At 47.9% G+C, this 26,770-nt stretch overlaps 8 protein-coding genes and 1 pseudogene across 8 annotated transcripts, besides 27 other annotated features; all 9 read right to left on the reverse strand.

The window, feature by feature from the left end:
- Nucleotides 1-10,587: part of a sequence feature (areas not merged during assembly with more than two copies in the genome that could not be assigned to a particular haplotype) that runs on past the window's edge.
- Nucleotides 23-79: a sequence feature (A-rich).
- Nucleotides 418-480: a sequence feature (A-rich).
- Tc00.1047053506577.80 (trans-sialidase, putative) lies at nt 566-3,283 on the reverse strand (the record flags this gene model as incomplete). Its single annotated transcript, XM_811793.1, has 1 exon — nt 566-3,283. One exon carries the CDS (start codon nt 3,281-3,283, stop codon nt 566-568), a length of 2,718 nt encoding a protein of 905 aa, XP_816886.1.
- On the reverse strand, nt 4,275-6,587 carry Tc00.1047053506577.90 (annotated as a pseudogene).
- Nucleotides 7,375-11,593: a mobile genetic element.
- Nucleotides 7,388-7,455: a mobile genetic element.
- Nucleotides 10,588-19,035: a sequence feature (heterozygous, non-Esmeraldo-like haplotype).
- Nucleotides 11,416-11,591: a mobile genetic element.
- Tc00.1047053506577.110 (hypothetical protein, conserved) lies at nt 11,680-12,111 on the reverse strand (the record flags this gene model as incomplete). Its single annotated transcript, XM_811794.1, has 1 exon — nt 11,680-12,111. The coding sequence occupies one exon, from the start codon at nt 12,109-12,111 to the stop codon at nt 11,680-11,682; it is 432 nt and encodes a 143-aa protein (XP_816887.1).
- Nucleotides 12,155-12,437: a mobile genetic element.
- Nucleotides 12,254-12,282: a sequence feature (AT_rich).
- Nucleotides 12,437-12,468: a sequence feature (AT_rich).
- Nucleotides 12,634-12,656: a microsatellite.
- Nucleotides 12,796-12,821: a microsatellite.
- Nucleotides 13,018-13,039: a sequence feature (AT_rich).
- Nucleotides 13,415-13,451: a sequence feature (A-rich).
- Nucleotides 13,951-14,045: a sequence feature (A-rich).
- Nucleotides 14,055-14,087: a microsatellite.
- Nucleotides 14,114-14,171: a sequence feature (A-rich).
- Nucleotides 14,240-14,263: a sequence feature (AT_rich).
- Tc00.1047053506577.120 (sterol C-24 reductase, putative) lies at nt 14,277-15,743 on the reverse strand (the record flags this gene model as incomplete). Its single annotated transcript, XM_811795.1, has 1 exon — nt 14,277-15,743. One exon carries the CDS (start codon nt 15,741-15,743, stop codon nt 14,277-14,279), a length of 1,467 nt encoding a protein of 488 aa, XP_816888.1.
- Nucleotides 15,820-15,847: a microsatellite.
- Tc00.1047053506577.130 (protein phosphatase 2A regulatory subunit, putative) lies at nt 15,991-18,033 on the reverse strand (the record flags this gene model as incomplete). The annotated part of the gene is made up of 1 exon (XM_811796.1): nt 15,991-18,033. One exon carries the CDS (start codon nt 18,031-18,033, stop codon nt 15,991-15,993), a length of 2,043 nt encoding a protein of 680 aa, XP_816889.1.
- Nucleotides 18,264-18,725, reverse strand: Tc00.1047053506577.140 (hypothetical protein, conserved; the record flags this gene model as incomplete). Its single annotated transcript, XM_811797.1, has 1 exon — nt 18,264-18,725. One exon carries the CDS (start codon nt 18,723-18,725, stop codon nt 18,264-18,266), a length of 462 nt encoding a protein of 153 aa, XP_816890.1.
- Nucleotides 18,796-18,827: a microsatellite.
- Nucleotides 18,937-18,960: a microsatellite.
- Nucleotides 19,036-19,559: a sequence feature (areas merged during assembly that could not be assigned to a particular haplotype. This can correspond to areas where the two haplotypes were merged or to regions with more than two copies in the genome that were merged during assembly.).
- Nucleotides 19,399-19,425: a microsatellite.
- Nucleotides 19,521-19,546: a sequence feature (AT_rich).
- Nucleotides 19,560-26,770: a sequence feature (heterozygous, non-Esmeraldo-like haplotype).
- Nucleotides 19,652-23,716, reverse strand: Tc00.1047053506577.150 (hypothetical protein, conserved; the record flags this gene model as incomplete). Its single annotated transcript, XM_811798.1, has 1 exon — nt 19,652-23,716. The coding sequence occupies one exon, from the start codon at nt 23,714-23,716 to the stop codon at nt 19,652-19,654; it is 4,065 nt and encodes a 1,354-aa protein (XP_816891.1).
- Nucleotides 24,110-24,151: a microsatellite.
- Tc00.1047053506577.160 (hypothetical protein, conserved) lies at nt 24,184-24,948 on the reverse strand (the record flags this gene model as incomplete). Its single annotated transcript, XM_811799.1, has 1 exon — nt 24,184-24,948. The coding sequence occupies one exon, from the start codon at nt 24,946-24,948 to the stop codon at nt 24,184-24,186; it is 765 nt and encodes a 254-aa protein (XP_816892.1).
- Nucleotides 24,955-24,978: a microsatellite.
- Tc00.1047053506577.170 (hypothetical protein, conserved) lies at nt 25,089-26,471 on the reverse strand (the record flags this gene model as incomplete). The annotated part of the gene is made up of 1 exon (XM_811800.1): nt 25,089-26,471. The coding sequence occupies one exon, from the start codon at nt 26,469-26,471 to the stop codon at nt 25,089-25,091; it is 1,383 nt and encodes a 460-aa protein (XP_816893.1).

The raw sequence follows: 26,770 nt of genomic DNA on the forward strand, positions 1-26,770 counted from the left end.
AAGAGACTCTAGTGATTTACCGAAACAAAAAGAAATGAAAAATGAAAAAAGAACCAAAAAAAAGCAAAAGAAAAAACAATTGACTCGGCAGATATGTCATTTCATGTGCCATGCAGCACAATGCAACCGTGTTTTTGAGTTTATACATACTGCCCGCTCATACATAAAAAAAGGAATTGTACTCTCCAACCAGCCCACACAACATCCCTCACATTCCATGCGGCATCCGGCCTGCTCCTCCAATCCTCATTTCGTGCAGTCCGTGGGACGCACAACAATGAGGCCGGCACCGCGTGTGGGCAAAAAAAGCAAGCAAAAGAGGGAGAAGCACGTCACGCATGACGGTTTGCAGCAGGCGACCGTTTTTTGGGGAAAACACACAAACAGGGGTGCTGATTATTTCAGCAGAGCACCAGCAAGAAAAAGAAAACAGAAAAAAGAAACATAAAAAAAAAAAAAAAACATAAAAAAGAGAAAGAATCCTTGACAAAACTCATTGAGTACTGCTGGAATGCCGCTCAGTTGTTGCTCCACAGAATTCTGCAATTTTTCTCCCCAAATTTATTCAACAAAGAGCCGCAGTGCCCCACAGCCCCAGAAGCAGCAGCAACAGCACCCGAGACACACACCCATGCACGGTGCTCTCAGCAAATAGAGCCATGCCCGACAAGTCGCTCAAATGCCCGTGCTCAGGCAAAATGCCATGGTCCGAGAGCGGTGTTGCGTTGGACTCCGATGGTATCTTGGTCTCCCCAGGCAGGATGCTTGCATTACCCGGTGCGGTGCCAACGTCCTCACCGTCTCCATTTTCAACCAAAGGCGCATTGGTTTCTTGCGTCTGCCGCTCAGTGGCCCATTCCGGAGAGGTCGCTTCTTCTTCGTAGATCGGTCGCTCCACGTCGGCCTTCGGAATGTCTTCGGTCCCAAAAGGTGGTGGCACTTCTTCCTGCAGAGAGGTGCCTTCACGGACACTCATCCCTTCGTCGCCCGAATGAGAGGCAGTGCTCACACTCGATGGGGCCGGTGGAGACGCCGATCCACTGTTGCCATCCGTCTCCGTCTCCTCCTCCCTTGTTCCGTGAAAGCCACGGCCCCCAGAAGAAACTGCGGCAGCATAACTGCCTTCAGAAGCTTCCACGGATGATTTTGGCCGTGGAAGCGCCTCCTCAACTTCCTGCTCTGCTTCCTCCTCTTCAGGTGATGATGGTGTTTCCTCCTCTTTCTCAGTGAGGAACTCCTCACCAGGGTTTGGAATAGAGAGTTTGCTGGCTCTGAGTTTCGCAATTTCACGTCCATAGATTATGCGGTTGTGCAGCAGGACGTTGGTCACCGTCACGTGGCTGTTTTCCGAACCCTCCTTATTCTCCGCGCCAAAATAGAAGTGCGAGACCCTGTGATCTTTAAACAGATTCCAGTCGTATTCCCCAGAATAAACCCGCATTCTGTCAACGTACACATCCCACTCCTTGGCATCCATTTGCAGCATTACTTGATATGTTTTGTTTGGTTGCCAATTATACTTACCTTCGTAATATTCATAGTGTTCATCATCCTCGTAAGCTCCATAAGTTCCGTTGGGAAGTGTGAACTTCCACTTCTTTTCGTGGGTGTACGACAGACCAAAGAGCACCGTGCTGCTGGTGTCATTCATCCTCACACCCACCAAAGGAATGGGGCTGCTGTCTTCCCTCGGCACCTCGTGGATAGACACCGTCGCCACAAGAGTGAACTTGTTGTTAGCAAAGTAGTAAGGAACAGTCTGCCCCATGTCACCAACAGGCCACACCGCCCCTGCCCCAGACCCTTGGAACGTCAATCCATTGGGAACCCTTCTCTCCCCATTCTTCACAGTTGCATTCACGCAGAGGTACTCGTCACTCCATGTGTTCTCAGAGAAGTTACCAGACAAGAAGCCAACAAGCCCATCAGTGGGAACAGGACCATTGCACATACCCTTCGTTGGCAAGTCGAAAGTGGCGCTGGAACCGGAACGGCATGAATGCAAGGCGCTGTCCAAATCCTTCCATTTCTTCACCGTGGATTTGATCCGCTCCAGCTGCTTCCCCAGGCTCACGGCGACAAGAGTGTATGACCCGTCATCACCCTTCTTGTTTTCGTACACTGAGATCAACTTTTCATTCCCACTCCTCATCAAAAGGGAGCTCGCGGCAGCGTCATCAGCCTCACGGGATATCGGCCCAACATCATACACACGTGCCTTGTCCGTCAGCCAAAGGTGGAGCCGACCCTTTTCTTTATTGCTTTCTCTGTTGTCCTTGGAATACACTGGCAGGGTGACGAGCATCACATTCTTGTCCTCAATTGTCACTTTGATGAAGCCATTCTGGACACCGTGCCCCTTTCGATTGTGTGCGTCGCCCCACACGCGAGCGAGTGTCTCACCATATGGAAACCAACTCCGCCCACTCACAGTGGATCCGTACACGTCACGGTAACCTCGCTCACAAGAAGCCATCATGAGGAGTCTGTCTTCTTCTCCCCACTCCACGATGGTCGGGTCCCTGCAGCCATCAACATCCGTTTGGTGCGAAAGCTTCCATTTATTCTCTGACTTATCAAAGCGCATGGACAGCAATGAAGTGTTTCCTTTCTCTGTGGCCTGCAGGGGAAACATAAGTGTACCGTCCTTCGTCTTAATCCCCGATCCTCCGCCAGAAACCAACTGGGTCAGGAATTTAGCAGCATATTCATCGTTTCCAAACGTCACCGCATGAGTCTCATTCCACGTGATTACATTGCCACTACTGACGCTTCCCTTTACCAGCAAAAGCCCCCAGTCACGTGCAGTAGCCAATTTACCCACCGACGGTGTAACGCTCTGATTTCTCAGAAGCATGTAGACATTGTCGCCAGAAACAACTGTCGTTGGCCGCATTGTGTCCTTTGCCTCGACGGTACCCGTCGCAACACCCTCTGGAAACTGCACCACCAAACTTGCGTCCTCCGTCAATATCTCCGTTGGCTTATCATCAGTTAGATCGAGGTGCCTTGACGCAATCCCAGTACGGCTGCAGCTTTCTCCTTTTTCCTTGCACAGCGCTTCAGCAACGAAGAACACGTTATTGTTCACCTCAACAAGGCTGGGAACGCGGAGCGAGAATAATTTTTCATTAACTTTTGTAGGGGCTTCCCATTGAGAGGATGTCCATCCGATCCCTGTGAATGGATCAACGTCAGTCTTCGTCTGCACAGTGTGTGCAGCCCCACTGCCGCATAACACGTCGAGAAGCAGCACCGCGGAATGGAAGAGATGCCGGGACATGTTGGGCCTCTGATGCCCACCCTCTCTTCCTTCCTCCCTCCTTTCGCCGGATCCGGTCACGCGAGTACGGTTGTGTGTGCGGGGTGCCTTCACAGCAGCAACGCTTGAGAGTATATAAATACGTGTGTGTGGGCGGTGTGTACTGTTGTTGTTCCTTTCAGAGCCCTCAGGGTGCACAGTAGCGATTCGCGCTTGTTTTACTTCCTTTTCGTGTGTGAAGGAAATGGAAAAAGTCATGGAGGAGAAACACAGCGAGTTGCAAGGGAAACCAGTGCGCACCGGCAGCAGCCACCCGCCATGGACGACGAGAAGAGACCCACCGCCTCCAGAACATTCTCACGGGCAACGGGATACGGCCACATCCCCGCAGCCAACTCACAACGCACCCGGAGCAAGCACCCACCACGCCAGTCACACGTTGAAGTGGACCCTCACCCATCCACCAGTCACGCGGCACCAAAATTTACACAGCCATCCTGCCTTCAATGGAATGCGGCGCCTCACTCAGTGCCGTTACACGGAGTGCGCTATTTCTCCAAAGGAAGTTATATTTCGTCCATCCCTTAAATATGTTTCCGTTTGTGATGGGCCCTACAACAAAATAAAATTAAAATGGAAAATGCAGCAATACTGCGGCACCGCTAGCCACAATGAATCTACCACAAGAGAGCAATTCTCCGATTGTGCCTCGTATGCACAAACACAATTAACATAATATATGAAAATCACCCAATGTTTGTCAGCAAAAAAGCAAAAACAAAACCAAAACAACCCCACTCCCTCCCTAATTTATTCCGTCACTGTTATGTTCGATAGCGTTGGACATTCTTGGCATCTGTGTGCCTTAATGCCACCTGGTGCTGGTGCACCCGCACCGCATTGAAACAAAAGCATCCAACTATATAAAAATACCCCAATATTTTTTTCACCAGATACCAAACTATCCCTTTCATTCCCCAATTTGTCTTGTTTTCCTATTTGTTGTTTTTTCCTCACTTCGGAGAAGCCTCGCCTCTTCTAAAAACTCCAGATGGTATTGACGCTTGGTACTGGTGTACGTTTTTTTTCCAGAAACTCAGACTTTCTTGGTTCTCCTCCTCGCTCACTACATTGGAATTGACGACATCACGTCTCTGCCAGCCACCCATCAGCACAATGCCTGCGTGCTGCACGTAAATAAACTCCCACGACATGTCTCGGGATAACTCCTCCCACCCATCAAAACACGCCGCCGGATACTCAGTGAACCGCCTCACAGTGCTGGCGCTCCTGTGATGTCGACACGCCGTAGTTATCCGCAGCCCAACCAGCGGAAATTTCTCTGTCCACCGGTCCCTTACATCAATCTTCTTAGGTCCGCGTTGCAATGGAAACAATCCAAACGGCTCGGTGGGATGTCCTCCGGAGTCACCCTCAGCACGGTGTTCAGTGGCTTTCGGGGTGCTGGCGGCCTCAGCTCCTTGAGTTTCTCTGCTATTTTATTGAAAAAGGCCTCATTCCTGAATGCGTCCAAAGCATATCTCTCCACAAATACAGACGCAAAGAGCATTCTTACTCCTCGTTACTGAAGACTACAAATCTCATTCAAGGGGGCTATCCTTTGCGCAAAGAAAAATACTCGACGCCCAACGTGACGAGATAATAAGTCGGTCCTAAAATCCTCGGTACCAAATACTCCTCTTTCTCGTTTAACACACATAAGTTTGCAAAACGAATTCTCGGTAAACCATGCCGTCATTCCTCCATGCGTAATGCGCTTTGCATCATCTCGGGATTTTACCGATCTCAAGACACGATCAAGTTCATTATAGCGTTTACTGAATTCTTTCGCATCAAAGATGTAACGCAGAATCGGTCCCAGAAAACCCATTTGCTGGCGGACCATCCACCAGTATTTCTCTTGCTCCTGTGGAGTCTCATCGTGCGTCATCCACGCACACATCGCCTTCATATCCATCTCGTCGGGGTAATTCATGATGATTAGGTGGGAAACTCGTTGACGCACAAACTCATTAATGTTCCTTACCTTTGGGGATGCCAGCACAATCGTGCCCCATCCGGTATGAGGCTCAAAAATTATCGGCAGCTGTACCTCATTCGTTGGCACATCGTAGATTATATACCCTTTCACCCCACACTGCGGCAAACTCGACACAACACTCTCGGATGCTTTACTACCCACGTATTTTGTCACCTTCTTGGCGGTTTTGTCAAAGACGTAGGCCTCACCCTCTCCAAAACAGTGGACTACCAATTTGATTTCCTCGGCATCGCAGTGCAGCAGCTGATAGAGAAGGTACGAGCCGGCATTCATCGACTTCCCGATCCCGGGCGTTCCAATCAAGAGACGCTCCCTAAGCGTGGGGCGGTACACACCGTGAGGGCCAGACAAGCCTTTTAGATCGTCCTTGACAATCCGCCACACTCGATCCACCTCACAGTTCACATAGCAGTCAACAATGGGTTTATTCTCCCTCCACGAGTACGGCCATCCCTTGTCCGAGGTGAGCACCATCAGCCTGGGACGTGGCGGGCTGAATTGCTCCACACCGTCATCCTTTTCGAAAATTAGACCTTCCTTCTTGTACGTCCATGACTGCGGTGGTTTTCCCTCACGTACCTCCATTCGGTCCTCACAAATTTTCTTGTCATAAAACCCCAAGACATGGCCCCACTTCGCACCGTACACAGACTCGTAGAATCCCTCCAGCTGGGTTGTCTTTTCTTCAGTATCCTGCATCACATCTTCTTCTGCCCTCCGCTTCGCCCTTTCTTCTTCCTCCCACTTTGCTACTTCTTTCTGTATCTGAGTGAGGGCATCGGTAAGTTTTTTCCTTGTAAGAGGAGTGACAGTAGCCTTCTCTTTAAATTCAATCCAGTCTTCGAGAAAGTTCACACTCCCTTCCGTAAGCTTGCGCCTATCTGTTAAAAGCTGATAATCCTTTAAATTAGAAATTTCTTCAAGCAGCTGCTGGTCTTTTATGTAGGCATCGGGACTCCTCAAAAAGTCCCACATATCCACTTTCCTTTTTCTAACGGCCGCCCTGGAGCCAAAATGCTCCCGAAGAAAAGCATTCAGCTTCATATCGGAAATGTCGGTCTCTCCGTCCAGCAGGATGTCGCTCACGTAGCTGCACATGGTCCACCGTAGTTGCGCTTCCTCCACTCTTATGGGAGTCGCAGCGAGCTGAGCTGTGTCACCCTCAAGGTCCGACCTCGCTCTCTTAAGAGAATCTCCCTGTGGCACAACAGACGCTCGGCCCTTGGCATTGCCACCTTGCACTCTATTGCGCTTTGAAGGCATTGTTTCTCCTTATTTTCTTAGCTGGATCGAGTTAAAACTGAACACTAACAAACAATCAAAAGGGGAATAAGAAAGAAATGAGATACGCACGGATATGACCAGCAGCCACAAAAATAGAGTCATCCACACAGCGTGACGCACACCACATGCACGGAGACCACCGCAACGACGGCAAGCGAGCACCATCCACCCAGCACAGTGTTGGAGAGGGCCAACAACAACAACGTGGTGCGCACGGAGGGTTCGCCCACGCATTCCGCTGGTCACGGTCCCACACCCCTGTGGCACCGCCATCACACAAACTCTAAAAGAGGACATGCTCGCACAACGCCGCTGAAGCACACAAACACCGCAGTGCTGTCAGTCCGCGGGTGAGAGGGTTCGGCCCTCCACACAACAAACGCACACACCGCCACCGCCTCCAGAACATTCTCACGGGCAACGGGATACGGCCACATCCCCGCATCCAACACACAACGCACCCCGAGCGAGCACCCACCACGCCAGCCACACGTTGAAGTGGTGCCTCATCCATCCATGACGCGGCACACAAAATTTCACTGCCATCCCGCACCCAATGAGAAGTGGTGCGTCACTCCACGCGGCGACAAAAAGTGAATATCCACTGGGCCGCTTTCCTCATCCTGAGGCTACCAATAATAGAAGTCAAACAGGACGGAATGAGAAGTAGATGAAAACAAGTGGGTTCACCGCATTCTAAAAGTTTACACCAAGTAAGTGTATATTTACATACATCATCCATTAGCCACAATTGTGGCCCGCTCACTCCATTCGGATTCGATATATCTATTTTTATACGTTACGAAGTGGAAGACCTGGGGCTCATCCAGCCACAAGAAACCGCCGCTGCCCTTCGCCACTTCTCCTCCTTCGCCAAGTGCTGAAGTGTAAAACACGACCGCGTGACACGCCATCTGCGGGGTTTTCTGCAGACCGTACGTAGGCAAAAGTTGCCCGCACTCCGCGAGAGTCAACAAACACATCCGTTGCGGCCCCCACGTCATGGCGTGTGATTTTGAGCTGCCTTTATTCGCCGCTCCTTGCGGCGAAGTGTTGTCCACCAAAATGTCCATGGTGGATGGCAAGATGGCGGAAAAGGCCGATAAGGCTAAGCGTACCACGCGCGCCTCGGCCTGCATGATAAGAAAAGGCTTCCTCTCCCACTTTCATCCGGCAATTTCAACGTCGCCGGAGTCTTGAATAAAAACTGTTCCTCATCCATGGAGCGATACACCCGTGATGATGGCAGCCGATGCCTTTCCGTGGGCTTGATGATTCGCTTACGATTATATTCTCGATGGTGTGTCGTAACCTCTAGCCCAAACCAACCGCTGCCGGTGGAAGGTTCGCCGGGGATGTCTCCAGCACAATCCCTTGGTTAGGTGCCAATAATCGTCGTCGCACTGCCTTGATTTGAAAGCAGTAGTCAAATAAACGCCTGAACCAAAGTGGCCGCCGCGTACAAAAACCGTGACGCCAGAACCTCCATTTCCGCTATGGTTAAAGATTTCAGCGACGGCATGGCGCATACACACCGGACAAACTTGTCACTCAGGGACACCGCCCGGCGTGAGTATGATCAAACAGCACCCACAGAAAGATGTACTGCGTAGCGCCCAATTCGCGATCTTCCCATATCGTGGCGTGGCAACTGTCCGCATTACGAAGCACTTGGGCTTCCCACAATGTCACACCGCTTTTCGGCCCTGCAATTCGTATGTTATCGATCCATACGTCGACACGCACCAATGGAGGTGCAGCCCAGAGGGAGCGAACCACCGTCGTCAGCCCGGCGATTGCCAAGGTAATCATCTGGAGAATTTCTGGGACGGCCTTGTATCCCATAGGGAGCCGTGTGAGCTCCACCAGCGTGCCGTCCTCCACGCGGCATCGAAAGAGATGCCGAGTCCCCGCAGCAACAAAGACCGGAAAAAGGATGCCTTTAATTCCAGGCAGGAAGCGGCCTCAGCCATCACAGGCGGCAAATAATGGAAAATGTGTAAAGGAGGAAAATTCGCCTCGTAAGGGTCGTCTCTGTTCTTGTCGTGTGGCCACGCGATCCATCTTCGTCTCAAACCGGTGGTTTTCTCCTCCACAACTGAGAAAGGTATTATCCATCCGCCTGTTATTGTGGACGAAGCGTCCTCGATTATTCCTGCTTTTCGTAACACTCTCGCGTCAGCGGTTGGAATCCTCCGTGAGCGTCCGCGCGCTTACCGGATAAGGACAAAGGAAAAGGGGCCGCCCAACGAGTCCCCATGCTTGCACGACTCTCTCCAAGGTAGCCGGGTTCAACCGGCCCCTGATCCGCTCTGGATTCAATACGGGCACGCTGACTTGCTGTAACGGGATAGCGTGTTCATCTTGTGGAGTGGCCAGACGCGTCCTTGTCGCGCGTCTCGCTATTGTAGCAGCATGATTGTGATAAAGATCATGAAAAAACGCTCCGCTGCTCTCAGCCAGGGCTTCTGCGCTTCAGCAGCTTCTCCCTTTACAAAAATGCGATCAATGACGACATCTGGGTCAGCAGTGTTGTGTACCGCCCCAAATATCGCACTGTGTTCTGGGGAAGGTCAAACGGGTCGAAGTGCTTCGCCAACTGCGAGATCACGTGTGGGTCCAAATTGTATGTCTCCACGATTTGAGCCGCGTGCCGCAACGCACCCCGTTTTGTGGGATGCGCCGTGGCATTCCAAGGAGCCAGAGTGCGTTAGACTTGGGCAGTCGTAAGATTCGTGAGCTTTTCGTTGTGTTGAAGTGTCCTGCATAACGTTATAGTGTCCAATGCATCCTGCCCTCGTATCCCGACGAACCGCGAGGCGCGGTGGGGATCCGCTTTCGCCGTCTTCGACGCCACGGACCAATCAGAAATTACGGTCCCGTCCGGCTCCAGCGTGACATTGTTGGGTGTCAAGGCCGCAATCCCGGAAAAACGGCTTGTCGTTATCCACGCATTTCAGAAAACAACACGTTGCTTCCAATCGGCTCGGCCGCGGATAAATTCATCCCTCTCTTCCTCTGTCAAGGGGCGCGCCTGCTTCGTCTCGGGTCGCGCCGCAATTCTTCGTGACCCCAGAATCACCATGTCCAGCGGGGTTGAATTTATTTACACTATGGACCGCAGCATCCTGGCGTGCTGCTGTCGGGTCGATGGCGCCACATCTAATATTGCCACCAAAAAGGCCGCGCAGCTCTCCTCGTTCATCGGCTGTTCGTGCGTGCAGCAAAGCACAAAAAAAATGAAAATTGCCCCGCTAGTGACATTCTCTGCTCCTTCCTTGGCAGCGCACACATTTCTCAAGCCTACTCGTTCGCGCTCCTCATATGGCCGGCCCAAAGCGGAGATGTCGGTGATTCTTCGTACCACAGTCGAGCGTCGTTGGCGGATAAGCTCCACTGCCCTTGTCGACGATTGCGTCGGGCAATTTGAGAGATCGGGCGGAGCATCGGCGGTGCGGTGCGACGCCATACAGGAAGGGATGGGGCTGCCTTCTTCCGCCTTCATAAGCGGCCGGCAGCCCCTCGCCGTTTTTTGGCGGCCGTCCGTGCTGCAAGTCATTTCTTCTGGCTGCGCTGCGCACGTTGCATGCAGATGCGTCGTGTCCACAAATGCGACACAATCGGCATCGCAACAGTCGTTGTTGTTGGGTAGCTCGCCGTTACACGAGAGGCTGGGTTGCCCTCGCGAAGGTGTCAGCCCCATGAACAGCCATGTGAAGGCGGTCGCGAAGTTTGGGGAGCGGGATGCCGGGGTCGGACGCCATCATGATCTGCATCCGGAAGCTCCGCAGTAGGGCCCTGCCAAAATCCATGAGCTGATCGGTGGGATCCCGAGCTATCTCCAGCGCGCGCCTGCACGATACCAAACCGTCAAAGGCAACTTGAACCTGAGCGTCCATTTATTGCCAATAATAACTGTATGCGCATCGGGGGTCTACGAGGAGGACACCGGAGACGCCCTCGTTCCATATACGCGGGACCCAAGTGGTGACGTCGAATGCAAGAAAATGCAGTAATTGATTCTCTGGACCGGAGTCATCTTCCAAGGGGGAAGCGCGGGAAGGCAAAGAAATCGAGTGAGGGAGATGTGGTCTCCCCACATTGCCCTGAGACGTATGGGTGTTGACCCGCCGTCTCTCTCCCGTGAGAGTGCGTCAGGGAAACGTGGATGCTGGCACGCCCCCAGCCATCAACGATGCGGTTGGTGTGGCCGTGTGCTGACGCCATCGTCGCGCATGCATGCGTGGGGGCTCATCTGGCGGCCCTCTCCGAGAGGTGGGCGCTTCTCGTTGGCACGGCGTCTCCGCGTCCTGCAAGAGGACCGCCGGCCACCGCAATGTGACATTCGCGCGCCGACAAGTAATTATGCGCCTCTTCCACCTGCGAGTAAAGCTGCGCACGCCGATTCCGAGCGTCGGCGACGGCGTTGGCGTGGTCGGTGTTCAGTCTACGCTCTTTCAGCAATGGTCAGCCCTTGCTGGACCCACAACCCCCGGGCAGCCCGCACACGATAGGCAGGAGCAACTGTGCCTCGAATTTTGGTACTTGAGGCGTCCGGAGACTCGCAATACTTCCCGCAATACATCGTATCCTCCCAGTGCATGGCGATGTCTCCTGAAACCAAGCGTAAGCCTGTCATTGTTGTGGAGGCGGCTACCACCGCATCCAACGACCCGTGTTCATCGATAAAAGTGAGCTGCACCCGGACATCGCCGTACTGGCATCCATGTCAATTAACTCCGTCGCCGTACAAAAGTAATCCGTACCATTTCGCTAAAATAAATTGCAGCGAACTTCTGTGACCGTAAAAATAATAAAATAGTTTAAAATCATCTAAACGTTATCGGCTCCCTGACTCCTTTCATCGCGGTTAACGAAAGAGTTATATAATAGAAAAGCATTCGTAAAGAAATTCCCTCGTCGTATCAGGATACGTTACATTATATAGCCCGCGTGCCCCGTGAACATCCTCTTCAAAAGCTCATTAAAAATCTAAAAAAGGTGCATGTTTTTTTCCCTTGCAGAACTCTTCATTCCTTGTTTTTTTTTTTTCTTGGTGGGCCGCCCTTCGTTAGTACCACGTCCGCGGCACGACAGGTTTTGTGCGTTGCATGTAGTCTTTCCAGCGAGGAACATTCACCGGTTTCATAAACTTCGAATCTGGATCCTTCGGGTAGTCTACGACACGAATGTACGGCGCGAACGGCATGAAGAATGTTTTTTGAGGGTCTTTCCAAATGTTCTCCTTCGTCACGGGTGGCAGCAGTTCACGCTTGGCCCTTGTCACCTCCGGGTCCTCGACAAAGGCGTGCTGGTGCACAAATTCATGATCGGCATTTACCCACCAGCGGTTGTATTTGTACGGCACCTCCGGCTCCGCCTTTGCCTGCTTTCGGAGTGTCTGTTGGCGGATGTACCGCTGCAACGCTAACCGTCTCGGTAGATGGACACGGTGGTAGTGTTCCTTGAAACTGTCCGCCACCAAAGCGCTACGCCGCAGCATTTTTTTTTTTTTTTTTTTGGATCACACCTAGGTATATGTATGTATGTAAATATTTATTACTTGCGAAATAGCAGACTTTGGGATCCTCCAGCCACAAGACCCCACCGCAAGGATGGGAATCAAAAGAGGGCGGGTGGGACGGTAAAATAAAAATTAAAATAAAGTTATATTGCCGCTATCGCTTCCCTACTCCCCTAAAGTCGTGGCCTCCCAAGATTCATAAGACAAAAGGGTGTCGCAAGGAATTGTATTCGTTTTATCAGGGTACATATATACACTGCCTAAGTTAGCCAGCTCTCACGCGATCATTCTATTCACAAGGCCCTATTAAAAAAATAAATATATAAATAAATATAACAATTACCAAGAAGGGGAAACGCATTCATGCATAAATTTTCATGGTCGCGCATACGAATATACACAGATAAAAATACAACCAACAGCACTGTCGATTTTGCATACATGCGAGTTTCTCCTTTAACACCAAATATTTGTTTGCTTTTGTTGAAAATCAATCCATGTTATATATATATATGTATATATATTTCATGCAGAGCCTCGCTCGCTCAAGCCCTTGTACCCTCCCTCTTTTTCATGTTCATTTGCAGTCGTGTAAACCACCACGGAGCCCTCTTTTTTGTCTTTTGCCCCAATTCCGTTTTTATTGCTTTCCTTCTCTCTGCGTTCTTTTTTTTTGTTTTTTTTTTTTTCACAGAACACCCCATTCACCGTTTGTTTCATCATATTCCCCGTCTCCCTCACGCACACGCAGAGAGAAAGAGGAAGAGAAATCATAAAGAACTCATACACACAAACAGAGAAAAAAAAAAGCCTAATTTTAATACAACGCCCAATCAAATATACGCCCGAATGAGGCCTTGTTCAATATTCCTAGAAGAAAAAGCGTAAAATAAAAAAAAAAAAAAATGATATTGCAGTTTGGCTCAATGCACCCAACATCCCCAAAATTCGGTTGAGGCTCATCCAGCACTTAAATACCCAAAAACAAGTGAAATCAACGAGCATACGCCACCATAACCGGGCTCGTTGTGAGCGGACGAAGCGACAGTCCTTCAAGAGCCTCGCAGCCGCCGGATTCTCCTCAACGCGAAGGAAGGCGGGGGCAGGTAGAATCACAGGGAAACAGGAACTGCACTCGCCGCCCTCCAACGCGGTATCGTTGAAAAGAAAAAACGAATAATGGGTAAAAAGGCAGAGTAGGTGAACAGGACGCAATATTATACACTGAGCTGCATCTGTTCGCACATTTCTAACAGACTTCCGGGACACGCACGCCGTCTTTAAAAAATAAAATGAAAAATAAAAGAAATAAAAAAAAATTTATTCCCTTCTGCTTTTTCTGCCCCCTTCACGTTTTGACCCGCCACCGCCCTCCCTCTCCTTGGCAGCAAGAATCCACTTGACATCGTCAATGCTCGCTCCAAAACATCATTCATCCTCATTCACCTCTCAGCTCGTTTTTGCCTCAAAAAAGTCTTTAAAACCATCAGCGTCAAAATTTTCAATCTTTTTTTTTTTTTGTCTCCTTTCAAAAGACCTTTCCTGCTCACAGACGCGCCCCTCACCCCCGCACTTTGCACCACGCCAACCCCGCACAACCCACGCCCAACACACCAACACCCGCTGGAACCACAGGGCACAAATTCCATGTGGCCCCCAGACGGTGGGGGCGTGGGGGTCTGAGCGGCGGAACAGGCAAATAATAGGAGTTGACGTTACCACCCAGAATTATTCATTAACGAGTGTGGAATTACGTGAACGCAGCCCACAGTTCATATACGAGGGTTGGTGCACCATCAGACACACACACGTATATAGAAAAATATAAATATAAATACGTAGAATTGGAAACCAAAACAACAACAACAAAAAAAAAAAAAAAAAACAAATCTGGGAGTGGAATAAAAATAGAACGCACGCGCAAAAAAAAAAAAAAAAAAAAAAAAAAAAAAAAAGAGCGAGTAACTGAAAAACAAGGCGTAAAACAAAAACAAAAATCACAAACAAAAGTAATAATAATAACAAAAGAAAAAAAAAAAGGAAGAGCACATACCTTTATTTTCATCATTTATAGTAATAACAATAATAATAAAGGTTAGAAGGGCTGAAATTAATAAAAATAAAATAAAAACATCATTTAAAGCTTAATATATTCCCGGGATCAGTTTATACGGAACCAACTTCAGGTACCGTTCCCACAGCTCACCATACTTCCTACGGCAGCGGTGGTCATCACGGCGCTCGCGGTCCAAAAGGTGACTGATAAAGAAGAAAAAGTAGAAGAATGGGATGAAAGAGTCAAATCCGCATGACGCACCCCACAAAAATGCCATAACCAGATCAGCCGTGTAATGAAGTTTACGGCCGTAGCGATACCATCCGTCCACAAAAAGTTCACCGCGTTCACTTTTCAGGGTACGGGGGTTTTCAATATGTCCCCAGGGCAGCTGCGGAAATGCCCTACGTTGGATGATGTACTTAGGGACGCCGTGACGCATCATGCGGAAACGATTCTTCTGTGAATTGGCGTTATCCCAGATATAGTACGCTGGAATGAGAGTCGAAACCATAAGCGCCAATTGCCATGGTTTATAGGAATAATCCTTAAGAATTGTCTGAATATATAATGCCTGTATGGAATACAAAAATGGCACCCCACACGTGTTCCAGTAAGCTAGCATCCATCCAAATTTTTCGTAAAAAATGTCCCAAGTAGTGATAATACATTCCTCACCCTTCTGAATCGCATTCACATACAAGAGCTGTGCAAAAACAAGAAAACACATGTTGCCTGTAACGTAGCCAATCTCTCGATACATCGCAGCGGCATTGCTTAGAGTAATAATCATCAACAACACCCATGAATTCCGGCATTCTGCAAACAACTTCACGTCCACATTACCGGGGAGACGAAAGTTGAGACCTGATCCCATAAAAAAGTCATAAAAAACATTATGAGACATGCGAATTTGTTTTCGAAGACCAGAAATATACACCCAAATCGATATGGCATCAGCCCATATAGTAGCAGTGGACAAATAACGGCCATATTCCTCACGCAACTTCCAGAGAGGAAACAATTCAGTAAAATGTAATGCCCCCACAAACAGAATGACACAATACCATGCATGAACGGCATTGCACCTGTAGACATAGCGGTAATCATTTTCACTTGGAATGGGAAGTCCTTTGACATACACACCGGGAAGCAGTGCAGCCAATATGTATTCAAGAAGAAAAAAACCTGTAAAGACGCCAAACGTCTCCCATGTCGGTGTCGCATGTACACTCAGATACTCCCAAAACACGTTCAACATGTTCTCCCCTTGCAGTAGTGGATGACCTGGGTATATCATTGTACCTTGAAATTTCTCTATGCATACGAAAAAGTAAAATATCAGCACATGCGACAGTAACATAATGCCAAGGGCGCCCCAGGGACCACAGAATTCATATTGACCATCCCACTTGTCCTTTTCTGGAGTAAATTTCCTTTCTACCACAAGATTGTACGACTCCTCGGGAGATATTTTTTCCCTAGCCGTCTCAGTGTCGCGTTTTGGAGTGCCTGAGCGCCGGCGTGACGATGTCCGACGAGTTCCAGTGTTCATACAAAATAGTTAAGTGTAATGTTTCGAATATAAGAAGTCCCTTTTTCTTTTTCTTCTTTTGATTCTTTGGGAATAGAAAAAAAAGAAAAAAAAAAAAAAGAGAACACGGTTAACACAAGGTTTTAACTTCTAACAGTCCGAATGTACAGAAGCGCCACAATTGTAACACATCTGTGAGATATAAATATATATTTACATCCATATATATATGTGGTAAATGTGTTGCTTCTTTTGCTATCAAAGGCGTTTAAAGATAAACGTTTCTATATGCTAACTGAAAAATGGCCTGGCCAGAGGATGTCAGAAGAGAACAATCTCCATTCATGGATGTCAAAGGCTGTGAAAGCTGAGTCACAGTGTTACTGAAAAGCGCATCCGTGTCTTCGTTGGCTGAAAACCGCACGTCGTCCATCGCAATCGGGCGCAGAGAACCAAAAAGTGCGTCTGCATTTGCCCCATCTAACTGCGGTAACTGAAATGCCTGTCCATTACTACACCGAGGCGTACGCTTCCTTTTGTCGCTAGGAGCAACAGAATCCTTCAGAATATCGAGAACATACAACGTTTTGGAAAAACCACCTGTGCACACCTCACGACCGTTCAAAAATTGTACACTAAACTTTTCAATGATATCCCCTTGAAGGAGCTGTTCCATGTCTCGACGAAGATGTGGGTACAATTCCCATCGCTGCAACACATCCTGCTCTTCTTCTTCATGGAGTGGTGAAGTTACCGATTTTGCAAATCGGCCGTAGTGGGAATCGCGACGGACGTCCCATAGACAAACACTCATGACATCACGTCCAACCACAAACCTCCCACAGGGACTAAGCGCACAGTCAGTGAGTGGGCTGCTAAAAGATGTGTCCTCATCAAAATATGTATTCTTAAACACCAATGGCGTTTGATGAAATAATTTGAGTCTTTGGCGAATGTCAAGCACACGAACGGTCCCGGCAGTTGTTGCAATAAAAAGTAGAAACGGCTCGTGAGGAAAACAACGAATACAAAATATCGTCTCTTGAACCTCCTCCTCAAAGGGGGGTTTTATACTATACGTTTCTATAGATGTGTCCGGGTGTTCAATGCACCACAACTTCACTGTGAGGTCATCAGCGGAGTAAAACTGCGCACTATCCACCAGTGGACATAGCGAATTGATGTTGTACTCATGATTCAGGGCGTAACGAGTCACTTGCTTCATTGCAGTCGTCCTCCTAACATCGAGTGGGTTCAACGTCAGTGAGGCAAAATTCTTCTCTCCAATGTGATTCACTGCCGAAAAAGGCAAAGGAGACTCTCGCACCTCAACCACCTTGAACAGCTTTGGCATTTTCTCGTTCGCCATGAGCAGGTACGTGGTTGGACCAACTTGGGGTAAAAAGCAAAGAGCTTGAATGCATGGAGTCACCTCCACACTGTTCAGTGGATCTATGACGGAGGTGTAGGCCTTACGCCCCACGGAAAACTCATAAGATCCTTGTATGTGTGAATTATTTTTATTTGTATACTGAAGCCTACCTCTCTTTCCCTCGTCAGAGGCTCTTTTGTCGCCTTCTAATTGTTGTTGTCTTTGCTGATTTGTGCGACGCATCAACAAAACGCGACCAGAACAGTCACCTATGGCAACATGTTCCCCGGAACTGCTTGTCACAAGAGCTGATATGTTCAAAGCGGCACGTCGGAAGTATTTGGGGTAAGCATCCGCAACACGTCGCCATGGCTTTCCCGATACATATATTTCACGCAGCGCAAACTTCTCAGAAGTAGACGCGACATCTGTGGCTCCGGAAGATCCTGTAGAACTCGTTCTTCCAGTACCCTCGTCGTCAAAAATTGCTGTGGCATACACATGTCGAAGAGTAGCAGAAGAGCTCCGCGCTTTCTGATGAGCAATCAAAGTTGCCTTAGGCAAAGAATGACAGGGATGGTGTTCATGGCCCTCCGAATCCGCAAACGCAGACAACATGGAGGGTGATGCTGTAGTGCGATAAAAGTCATCCGGCACGAGGCCTTGTTTCTTAAGCACAGAACAACTCTTGTCGACGTTGGATGAAGAAAACCTCTCAGGTTTCCATTCGGGTTGGGTCTCCGCGGTGTCTACAACCTGCCCATGTAACTCAGTGACATTTTTGTCCAATTCCTGTGGGACGCTTGTCACGCTGCAACTCCGTGTGTGGGTGGGCCGCGGAGAAAAACAGCCCGGCACCCCATCCCCTACTCGGCTGTCCGGCAGTTTCTTTTCCTTCAGCCTCGCAATTGCACTGTCCAAGTTCACACTGGGGATCATTGGCGTTTCTTCCTTCCGGCCTTTTTTTTTTTGCTTGTTGTCGTGACGGCTCTCTCCACCCTGCGGAGGAGCAGCGCTCACACCATAATTAAAGCAAGGGAAACAAAAATAAGAGAAATAATAATAATATAAAACAGACACATACAGAGGAAGGAAGGAGAGAGAGAAAAAGGAGAAACACAAGCTGTAACCCCATTCAGTTCTCTTTTTTTGTATTTTTTGGGGCCTTCTCAGCTCCGCATATCTTTCGCATTCTTTACTACCTCCTCGTAGGAATACTCAAACTTTTTCCGAAACGACAGGTCCTGGAAATCGTAGCGCTGCCGATCGCCCTTGTTGTACATCCGATGACTCACCCACTCCACGGGACACTGCACGCGGCGTGCCTGAAGATCTCTCCACCAATAGGCGTCCTTGTACTCGGGTGGAACAGGGATGTGATAATACACCTGATCTGGTACCAGGTGCGCACGCTCATCCCAGTGTGGATCGTACACCTCCTGCCATGTCTCCGGGTCAACACGGCGATTCGCGTGCACTAGTTTGCGTGGGTCGTACATTGGGAGAGGATCCCAGTTGTATCGGTGAATCGCCTTCTTCTGCAGCAGACGTTTCAGTTGGTGTGAGAACATACCCTGCCCCTGCTTGAAGATAACGGGATTTTTGCGCCGAGTGAAACTTAAATGAAACATTGTGTGCTAATGTGAAAAATGAGATATATGTCCAGTTAATTCCTGCCCTTCGTCTCTCGTATTTTCCTCGTAATAATAATAAATAAATAATAATAATAATAAAGAATGGGGGAAAAATAATTGCAAATCCTCATCACACTGTTAATGCCAATCATATTCCCTCAAAACTCCATAGATGTACGTGCATGTGCACACATGTCATATTAAAATTAAAAAAAAAAAAAAAAGAAAAAAATGGGGAGAACACGCGCATACCCCAGCAAGCAGCAATTAGGAAAAAAAAAGAAACATCTGGAATAAAGGATCCAGGGAGTGTTGGATCCATTCCGTTTTCCAATTGCCGCAAAAATAACAACAATAAAAAACCAACAACTAATAAGCCAATGACAAAAACAGTGCCCAAACAAACGATACTTAAGGGTAATGGGGTTCGGGCAACTGCTCTTCTCATTATTATTATTTATTTTGTTTTCCTTCTATGCAGCAAAATTATTTCCTTGTTGACCTTGAACCTCACCTCTCTCTCCCTGATTCATTTATATCTTCTATGCATGCATGTATGTCTGTAATGCAATTTATGATCAACTTGGCATTCCGTCCGTCTTTTTGACTGCAGCATTGCTTGCTTGTGAATTGCACAACCATCATCGGACAAACACCCACGCCCACACGCAAAAAAAAAAAAAAAAAAAAAAAAAAACAACGGAAAACTATTTCTTTCCTCTATGCGTGCACATATTTATAAACTTTTGTATTTATATGCCTTTAAACCTTCATTCTCCACAATTTCGTGGGATAATTTTATTTATTTATTTATTTTTCTATGTGCGTGTGCTCTTCCAATCATCTGGGTGTATTTTGAATAAACCGTGTATATATGCATACGTATCTATCGCTTATTCAGTCATTTACCATATTTGTTGGCTCTATCGTCGGGCCTTCTTCCCTTTGGCAACCTTTCGCATCCTACGCGCAGCTGGCGTTCCACGCTGGGAGGCGTGCTGGTAGTTCTCCCTGGTGTGGTGCTCGAAACGAAGCACCTCTTCCTCGGCACGGCTGGCGTGGCTCGACACAGGCCGGTTGGACAACGGTGCAAGAACTTTGGGCCGTCTGGTAGCTGCAGTCATCGTCGTCGTCTTTTTCAATTTGTTTGCGGCTTCCGTTTCTATGGCTGCAGGAGCTCGCGAAACAGAAATGCTTTTGGGTGCAGAGTCCTCCAAAGCCAGTTGCTCCGTCCGAATCTTAATGGCATCACGCATTTCCAGGAGTTGCTGGAGCTTCTTTTGCAGCTCGGAAAGTGATGCGGCAGTCACCTCGGCATCCTCTGCGCCCTCCTGCAAAGCAATATTTTCTTCAAGGTGCTTGATGTCATCCAATATGCTCTCCATCCGTCCTGTTAACCGCTGTAACTCTTTTTGGCCATCTTCCAGTGTCTTAACTTGACCGTTGAGAGAGTTATCTTCGGCGTATTCGTTTTCATCGTATTCCTCTCCTGTAACGGCATCCTCGGTATCATTAACAGACTCGGGCTGATCAGCCTCATCCTCGTCTTCCACATTCGTCGTTCTATTTTCATACGCGTCGCCCGTGCCTTGTGTATGGGCAGCATTGACCTCTTCCGCGATATGCTCAGATTCTTCCGAAATCACCTCCGCATTCTTGGCTTCTTCCTGCGCCAACGTCTCTGCAATACTTATGGAAGATGGAATGCAAATGCCACCAGCATCCGCGTGATGCCCAGATCGCCGCAGTCGATCCTGTTCAACTCGCAGCCGGCTTATCTCGCGTCTGCTGTTAATGATCCCCTGCTCAAGTTTAGTGATGATGTTTCGTTCAGTCGCATGCTGCAGTCTTTTTTCCATGAGATGAATCTGAAAGCGAATGGCAGCAATCTTCTCTTGTAAATCATTTGGGTGCTTCCCTCGCCCCCTTTCCTGACGTTCCATTTCCTCTTTTCGTGCTTGGTCACGCTCTGCAGCCCAAGCTTCTCTGCGACGTACAACGCGGATAAAATCCTCCAGTTCCTCCAGATCCGACCGCGATGTTGCCAAAACAGCCATCAGCGTCATGTCATCTTCATCCCCCTCGTTTTCCATCTGACGTTCAAGCTCCGTAATTTCTTTTCGCAGCCGTTCTGCACCAAGGCAAAGACCGTCGTACTGCTCCGGTGTGCATGATGGCTCACTGGAGACGTTGGCATTATGGGTACTGGTGTCGGATTGTACCGGTTTGCTTGACGCTCCACACTCCGTTGACCGTTCTGCATGAATTGTTGGTGGCCCTGCGGTCTTTGCTTGCGGCGTTAGTGAACCACCACATGTCAGCTCCTCATTTTCTTCTTCATTCCATATTTTTGACTTAGCCTCTTGTAGTTTTCGCTCCAGTTCTGCCTCTGCCTCAAATGCGGCTTGCTCTGCCTGCTTTTGCCGCTCCAGCGCAAGCTCCGCCTCTCGCTGCGCCTTACGAGCCTCCTCACGCTGTTGGCTGAGAATCTTTACCCGTTCTTCATGTTTGCGCAGCAGTTCCTCTTCCAAAGCACGGGCCCGTGCTTCTGCCTGCTCCCGCCTCATACGTTTTTCTGCTTCCTCTTTTTTCTGCATCTCCAATTTCTTTCGCTCTATCTCATTTGCCTCGCGCTGTGAAACACGTTTCATCGTATCTTCAATCTTGAGCAGTGTGCCAAGTGCTTCTTCCATCTTCTTTAGAAGGACCTCCTCTTCATGGCGACGTTTTTCCTGCAAGGACTCAATCTCCTGCCTTAACATTAACGCCGCCGAAGACAGTGATTCGATCTCCCCTGAAGGTGAAGCGTTGCCGCGATTTCCTGAACTATTGTTCTCAGCTTCGCATCCATCTGCATTATCCACAGGTTCAATCTTCATTTTATCTTCGGCGGCATCAAGGTTTTTTTCAGTTTGTCCCTTTTCTTGTTGGCGCTGCCGCTGCTGCTGCTGCTTCACAGAGTTCAATTCTGTAAAAGTGCGTGACGTCATGGAAGCATTTTGTCCTTTTTGCATCTCCCTTGAAATCTTATCGTCCACATACTCCATGTTTTCAAATTCATCTGACGGCCCATTCTCATTAGTATGTTTCTCCGAGTTGGAAAAAGAGTTGTGTGATCTCCCCGGAGAATCAGTCTTCTCTGAGCGTCGCAGCTGCCTCATCTTTTCAAGTTGCTCGCGCAAACGTGGAAGATCCCTCTGAGCCGCGGCAAGCTTCTCCTGTAGCTCACTGGCGTGATCAATGCTGTCTGTGTTCAAAATTCGACGACGTATCTGTGATGCCTCCACCCTTCTCTTGTGGTATGCGTTAGCAAGAGCCTCGTAGGATTCGGGGGTGTATGCACGACGGCCTTCATCAAACGGATGACTTTCAATTCTCGCAGGGGCAGCCGGAGACCCCTCAGAAATCACGGTATGCTTTTCCTTTCCAATTGAAAACTCCTTTACGCAGCGACCAGAGGGATGACTGGCCTGACGCAAGGAAGGTGCAGCATTAATAGCGTGCTGCAGCTTCGTCTTCTCATCACCATCCACACTTGACGCCTCGCGCTGGATAAGTTCAAATGCCCCTTCCACACTGTCTTTTTCAGGCACGTGGGCCTTTCGTGATTTGGCAGGCTTTGACAATGCAGGTGTTCCCATAAGCCGAATCGCCTCTGTCACGGATGGCTCCGTTTCCTCCGTCGCCTTGCGACGTATGAGAAGTTTAGAAACTGGGATAGGCCGCTGTTCTGCCGTTCGCTCGGCGTCGTCAATTGGTAGAGCCTTTGGTTTGTCATCCCCCGCGCTCAGCTCCAGTTCCGCCAGCTCGATGTAGTCCCGAAATTTTGAAAAGTACAAGAGGCAGTCGCGATCTGTCATCAGCTCCTGGTTCCAGCCAAGGCGCATCATGACAATTTTTACCGGCTCCCATGAGAGGTGAATACTTTCATAGCGTCGACGAAGAAAATCCTCCATTGACCAATCCAGTATGACATCTGTTTCGGCAGAGCGATAAATGTGAAGACGTCGACATGCCTTCAGGTCAGGGAGAGAACGCCTCAAAAGGTTCGAGTAAATGAACGGTGCCATTTGCTGCAGTTGACCAATGGTAAGCGGGTAATCTGTGAGTTGAAGGAGAGGTCGAAGGCACAGATTTACAGCCTCCAAGTTATAACGACCAGCTGATTTAATTTGCGGTCGGTGACGTGTGGCGTTCTTCTCCATGCGTCGAAAAAGATCTGCATAAAACGAATGATTCTTCACATTTTTAAATTCATCTTTCTCCTCGCTGTTTTCAGTTGCCTCTTTTTCCACTTCGTTCCCATTATCCTGTCCAGCTTCCATGCCATCTATCGCGTTCTCGTCATGCGTCTCAACCGTCCTGAGTACATCGCGTTCATCAGCCTCAGTAACACGCGCACCGGTCACCCTACCCTCACCGCAACATCCCTTGGAGAGTGCCGGACTCATGTAGATCTTGGTCACGTCATCCTCCATTTCGTCATCCTCATCCATGTCCGCCCCCGCTGAAACACGATTGGCAAAGGAGCTTGTGAGAACAACTGTCTCTCGTTTTGGCCGAATGTAACAGTCATATCTTCTTTTGAGGTTTGGAGGCGCCCGTACTTCTTCTTCGCCATCGTCATCACCATCATCATACTCTTGCCTTTTCTGTTGCCGTATGTTCTCCATTAAGGGAGTTTCTTTTTCATCCGCAACCTCCATCTCATCCAATTCGTGCGTCTGGGCATCCGGGAAAAGCACCCCTGTCTTCTCCTCCGCCCTCAAATGGCTCTTTCGGGTAACATCACTCGATGGTGTCCGATGCATCTCGCTCTTCGCCACGCGACTACCAACATGAAATGCGGATGATTTTGTCTCCAACGTGCGCTCCCGATTTTGACGACGTGACCCTTCATTGCTGCCACCAGCCGTGAAGGAGCTCGCAGCACGACGTGACACCCCTGGCAAATGTAGGACCTTGGCACGAAGCACGCGTCGCATCATATTCCCCAACACAATTTTCTTTTCTGCTTCGTGTATTCTTTTAGCGTCTCCCTTTTTTTTTTTTTTTTTGCTTATTAGTTTTCTATGCAGCTCACAAATAAACAAATGATCTCGCTAATAAGTAAACTTCACTGAAAGCTACCGGAGTGATGGTGGTAAAAATACACATAAATACAAACACAAGAAGAAGCAGCATCAATGACATAAAATACAAAAGTATTCATTACAGTACAGTACGGTTCAAAGGGCTAGGTTCTCGCTTGCCAAGCCCAACTGAGAAAAAGAGAGGTGGCGGGGCAGCCGTCTGCCTTCACATCGCTCTCTTCAGCCCCCTGAGAAACTGATTTAAGAAATTAGACACGGGAAAAAAAGAAGACAAAAGACACACCAGAGAAAAAGCAAAAAAAAAAAAAAAAAAAAAAAAACAGAAAGAAACACGGCTTCCGCCCTTTTGCCTTTACATGAGTCTATTCTCTTGCAAGTACATCGGCAAATTCCTCATAGTATACACGGCCATTTTCAGGGTCAGCAGCGGCTGTTATGAACTCTTCCACCTCCTCTTCTGTAAATGGTTCGCCTCCAATACGCAAAAAATGCCGCATTTCCTCTGCCTCCAGGTAACCACGCCTACCCAAATCTAACACACAAAAAGCCTCGTATATTGCCTCTTCGCCATCACGAACGACAGAAATCGGCTTTATAGTTGCAGGGGGAAGAGTAGAGGCGGTTTTCTTTCGAGAGGGTGTAGCTTTCACCGGCGCCTTTGGGGGAGCCATTATACCCGTCATGAGGGCCTCGACAATTACTTCTTTTAGTGCGTCTGCAGGCACAAAACCTCGAGAAGCTAAATCTTTTTCCTCCACCATCTCCACCAAACATGAGACCTCAACATTGGATAAATTAAGGCCCATAGCACGGGCGATATATCCAACTGCCAGTACTGGAACCTCATTTTTTCCAGGAATATTAATAACCTGAGGACTTCGCTTCGCCTTTTGGGTCACTAAAAGAAGCTCATCAAAGAATTTGCCATGCTTTTGACGACGATTCTTATCTTGCACTGAAACCAACAACCGCTTTGCACCTACAGATATCATTCCATCACAGTCGCCCCTCGCACTCCCTTTCTTGTTTTTTTTCATTGTCCTTTCTCCCTCCATTTGACCTTGGAGCACCTTGTGCCTCCTTTCCTTTTCCCACGTAGTTCGGATATTCCCAAAATGAAATTTCATAAAAGCAAAAAAAAAAAAAAAAAAAAAAAACACTTTCAAATGTTACAGAAATACAAACAGACAAACAGCAACAACAACAAACAAACGCAGGAATTTCCGGAGGCAATAGACAAATATATACATATATATATATTGACTTGTCAACTCAGAAAAAACATTTTGGCTAAAAGCCTTTTCATTCGTGCTTCGGGAGTAGGAAATTTTTTTCTCATAAGAGAATCACCATAGATCCGATCTGCCAACTGATATAACGCAAGGAGAAACGTACCCACAGAAATATTTCCTTCCTCCGTCTCTGGGTGCTTTTCCTTTTCCACAGCACAACAGTAAAGAAAAATGTGCCGCAAATCTGGCTTATGAATGAGCGGAAGCAATAAATGCCGACGGGCGACTTCAACAAAGCCATCCAAGTTCATCATAGTGCTGTGGTATCCCTGTGCAGTCCTAATGGCGCTGTTATAACTTTCTTTGATCCGCCCAATAAATTCCTTTACAACAGACGCAACAGCATCCGTTTTGTATGATTGAATCAAATTGCTTACCGTAGAAAAAAACCCACTATTATCTTCACCATTTATTCCTAAGCCAAGGTGAAAAACTAAACCTTGTGAACGTTGCTTTTCCTCTATGGCTGCATCAACATATGGAAATATGTGATACAACAAAAATGAAAGAAATATATCTTTCGGTTTTTCATCTAAAGAGCTTACTGTATCAATAATCGTACTACCATCCGGAAGCAGTCGTAAACGACGCTTCTCCATTGCAAGAATATACAGAGCTTCTCCAAACCATTCCTTTGGAATTGCCTCAAGGCGTTGAAAGGCAAAAAGCTTTTTCCTTTGCTCAGTAGAAACCTGATTTCCCAAAGTTATGCCGCGGTTTTGGACGTTATCCAACTGCTTGTGATGCCTTTTGTTCAATGAGCGCATCACCGCCATCCAGAGCAACTCGGTAGAGGTTCCTTGAGAAAGCCCGCACAACTGACAGTCTTTTACCATACGCGAAAAATGAGATAGCGTCATCGTAGGGTGAAAAATATCAATTGTTGACACCGTGTAAAAGTCGTATATTGTATTGATACGATCCTGATATGTTTCTATTATTCCATTAACATCTTTCATCTCCTCATTCTGATTCTCTTCTTCATTTTCATCGCCGTCAGGCGTCCTTCTATTTATGGTTTCGGAGGCGGTAAATTGTTCCAGAGTTCGAACTTCAGCTGGTGCAGCTACCATACCAGTAGGAATCAGTGCAACTGAAGGGGAAACATGCCCGGTAGAACGAGCCAAATGCAAACAAAATTCCGATAGCTGTTGAATGCGAACTTCCAATTTCGACATTCTCTCTTGATAGAGGCGATCTTGATACATCACCACTTGCTTCACCTCCGCCACTTGTTGTTCCATGTTTTTCCGGAGGTCAGTTACCTCCGTCGTAATAAGCTGCTTGAGAAGTCCGACTTGTTTACTTAAATGCTGTATTTGTTGTTCCACATGATAAAGGCGAGGCTCTAAAGACATCTAAGACATTCAACCCCTAAAACAATTTACAAATAAAAAAAAATTTTCTCTTCCTTTTTATTTTACTCTTTGCCTTTTTATAAACAAAATAGAAAAGTGATGTGTAGAGAAAAAGAAATAAAAAAAAAAGTGATGATATTTAATAATGTCAAATGTCCCCCTGCAACAAATAATAAAAAAAAAAAAGCGTTACTCAGTATTACTTTTCTTTTTTTAGACTTTTCTTTCCCGAGCTCATTTTCTCAACTCCCTCTTTTTTTTTTTTCTCTAGACTTTGCTGTCGTTGATCACCAACGCAA

The sequence above is a fragment of the Trypanosoma cruzi genome, genomic scaffold (genome assembly GCF_000209065.1).
Source record: "Trypanosoma cruzi strain CL Brener 1047053516637 genomic scaffold, whole genome shotgun sequence".
In the NCBI taxonomy this organism is placed as follows: Eukaryota; Euglenozoa; class Kinetoplastea; order Trypanosomatida; family Trypanosomatidae; genus Trypanosoma; species Trypanosoma cruzi.